Source organism: Austrofundulus limnaeus, unplaced genomic scaffold (assembly GCF_001266775.1).
Source record: "Austrofundulus limnaeus strain Quisiro unplaced genomic scaffold, Austrofundulus_limnaeus-1.0 Scaffold259, whole genome shotgun sequence".
Lineage (NCBI taxonomy): Eukaryota > Metazoa > Chordata > Actinopteri > Cyprinodontiformes > Rivulidae > Austrofundulus > Austrofundulus limnaeus.
The window spans coordinates 166,587-170,207 of record NW_013952661.1 but is presented as its reverse complement, the minus strand read 5'-3'; the positions used below and the strand labels follow the sequence as shown (position 1 = coordinate 170,207).

At 39.0% G+C, this 3,621-nt stretch overlaps 1 protein-coding gene across 1 annotated transcript in view; it reads left to right on the top strand.

Moving 5' to 3' along the window:
* LOC106526098 (formin-2) overlaps window positions 1-3,621 on the top strand; it is a gene marked incomplete at its 3' end in the record, with an annotated part of 66,801 nt that overhangs the window by 36,962 nt on the left and 26,218 nt on the right. The window contains 1 exon segment of the mRNA XM_014020584.1: window positions 1,007-1,157. Coding sequence (XP_013876038.1) covers window positions 1,007-1,157 — 151 coding nt within the window.

Below are 3,621 nucleotides of genomic sequence, written 5' to 3'. Positions count from 1 at the left end.
GAGAGAGAGAGAGAGAGAGAGAGAGAGAGAGAGAGAGAGAGAGAAGTTTCAACTAGATTTGAGAGTAAACAACAAGACTGGAGCAAGCGAGCAGCAGCACGTGCAACACACACTGGTGCACAGGTCTGCTCGCTTGCAGATTTGACTTACGAGACTTTCTTACCACAGGATCCACGTGTGTAATGCTGCGTTCAGGGCTGGTGAAAAGCTGGGACATCTGAGCTTTAGCAGCTACACTGCACTGTTGGAAATGCCATTTTGTGACCTCATAGCCACTATATTAAACACATGCACTTACACTGACATTAGATTATACTAAAATAACAGTTTTTCATAACTGCTCTTTGAAATAAATTAATTTAAATGGGTAGTGTCAAGAAATGGTGAGATCAGTCCATGTCCTTAGTATAATCATCTTAAAATGTGTTTTTACATCGCTGTAATGCTGAAACAAAGTGAAATTAACTGTGTCCCATAAAAGAGGAACTAAGGTTTAAAGGTTCAGTTGTAAATAGTTTCAACATTGTTTAACTACAACGAAACACGAAATGTAATGTTCCTTTTTTTCATTGCAATGTCTGAGCACCGCTACCATCAATAATTGACGTCAGTGTGGTATTACATGCATAGAAACTCTGTTTCTATGAATAAATGTCCTTTTATAAATGTCCTTTTATAAATGTCAAATAAATAATATAGAAATACTAATAAAAGTAAAAATATAGAGTTTTTACTCACTATTGAGTTTGTTAGTAGCTGCAACAGAGGGGCATTCCAGTTTAAATTTACAACATGTTGAGAAATATCCACTTCCCAGCACAACTGGGCTGCAGCAAATGTAGCTGGCAAAAATGAGCACACAAAGAATAAATAAATAATTTCTTATTTTCAGATTTCATGGCAGTTTATTCATGTTTTATTCCTACCTTTTTTCAATTTATTGGTTGGGATTAATATTATTTTTGACATAAAGAAAGATGTGTTTTAAAATGCTCTGTTTTCTCAGCATGATCAGCTGTACAAGTGGGCAGCCGTCAACCAGCCACCAAACACACCAGATCTTCTTGAGGGGAAACTAGCAAGTCCAATCAAAGGTCCATGGCCTCCAGTGAGACCAGGTCTGGACAACCAGACTGCACTCAGATCTACAGAGACAGGTAAGAACTACATTTACACAAGCACATTTAGCTTAATAGCTTGTATATTTGACCAAGTTACAGACATTTTGCTTCACTAAGATTTATTAGCTGTGTTGGCCATTTTGATTCAGATAGATTTTTTTTTCATTTTCAAAAGTTATTTTGTGTAAACTGTTTTGAAGACTATTCTGAGAGTTTCACTAATATTTGTACAGTTATTCATGAATTTTTTGCTAACAAACACACAGTAAAAACTCCTAATAGTCTGTTAGTACTCCAAGTATATATTGTGAATGATTCTAGCCATCACCACAACGGATTTTACGGATTTTATTATCTGTAAGTTATTGTCATGTTTGTGTTTTCTAAGTTTAGTTTTCTGTGGCAGTTATCCTGAATTGGGTTGATACTCTAAGTTAATGAGTTTTGTATATTTATTCAATGATTATTTGCTGATGATTTGTTTGAAACCTGTCCAGTGGTTCATGAGATAGTTTAACAGAGTTGAGTCCAATTACAGTTGAAACCAGACTATCTAGTAGAAGGAATTGTATTTTCTATTTGTGTCATGCACCAAAACAGGTTCCCAGCCCACACATGCTTACAAGACACATTAAAACACATACAGGCAGACAGACATAATTTACAGTCTTTAAACAGAAAGTGTCCTCTTCCTGAGGTGCCAGCCTTTTAACAGAAATTGTGTTGAAATACAAAATACTTGACTGTAACCACAGATAAACTTATGAGATGGGAGAACTTAGAACTTTATTTATTAATTAGTTAAGGTGAATAAATGAGTCACAGCACCTCAAAGGAGAGTTTCTGTGTTAAGAATCAGAATCAGAAGCTTTTATTGTCATTCACACACAACATCAGGATGCAGTGCAGAACGAAATTGCAGTTTAGAACATCCGTCCGGAGAAACACACAATGACAGACACGGGGGAATGAATATCCAGGGCCCTGCGCTACGTTGTGTGCTACCTTTGCAGTTTAGAATACACACACATTGGAAGGATGAGTTTAAAAAAGAGCTTTGATCCTGTGTTTTTTTTTACAAAAAACACACGAGCATGCACACAAAAAACCACTCTGCGAGAGGAGCAGCTGGGGGGCAAACATATGGAAGGGGGAAGGGGTGCAGAGGAGCCGGTGACATCCAGGGCAGAGTGCCTGGACCAAATCAGAGACCTTCAGAGTCCAAACCAGCTGTTGTCAGTCAAGCGCAGTTCACCAGAGTTCAGTTCCTCTGTTTCCACCCAGCACAGCCTCCAGACTGGGTCCAGACATAGGTGGGGATTGGGGAGGGTGGGTTGGATCAAGGCTTCCTCCAAACATATACCTAATTTCCCTCTGGGATCAATAAAGTATTTTTGAATTCAATTGAATTGAATCATCCAGGGTGGTTTCTCAGCTGCGACCAAGGTCACATCTGTGGGAATCCGATGATAGGAATAAAGTCTTTAGAACAAGCAACAGACTTTTCTTCCACTGCTTTAAAGTCTTAACTGAGCCTCTGTGTTGCGAAAATGCCAAAAATCCAGATTAGTTACCATCTCGCCTCTGTCGTATGAACTTCACCCAGATGTTGCCTTACTCCTCACACCGCTAGGCTGCGGTCCTAGCCAGAACTATATCCAGTCTGCGATTCAACTCCCCCATAATTTGAGTCTGTGCATTCAACGTATGAGAGATTCCATCCAGGGACATTGACAGCTTCTCACAGGCCCAGACTGCCGTCAGTGTCGTTCTCATTTTCCGATAAACCAGAACTCCTCCACAGCCGATCAGCAGGAATTTGATTATCATAAATCCGAATATGAAAACATCTTCGACGTCCTCAATGGAAAGAGGTGCCAGGCAGATCAGACTAGGACTTATATTTTAGATTCATGAAGTTGTCTCAATCAGCAGCATGGCTTGGCACAGGAACTACATTAAAATACCTGACTATAAATTGTTCTGTGTGATACTAAAAAACATGCTGCCTTCCAATTCTTCTTGTGATGATGTCAACCTGCAGCACAACAGCTGACATTTTTTCACAAAATATGTGCAACTTTACACAAATATTTATAAACATATCTATTGCCTGCATCGTGTTGACCTGAGGAATCATCCTGAGGAATCATCGCATAAAAACATGTGTAGCTTGGAAAAGAGCGATAGCTTTATGATTTTCACATGTACTTTATTTCAAGACTTAGAACCCATACAATGCCAGGTCTCCACAGCACTAAGTCCAACATTCATAGTGCAGGACTATTCAACTGGTGGCCCGCAGGCCACATCCAGCCCACAAGTGACCAAAATGTGTCTCGCCAATTGGTTCATTCATCTCAAGCCCAAACCCCCAGTTTACCACTTTAAATACTATAAGTTCTTTTAGCTAGACATTGACATGTTTGGTATCTATACAAACATCAGAATCTTGGCTACAAGCTGGTAAAAACATTTCTAATAATAACATATATATATA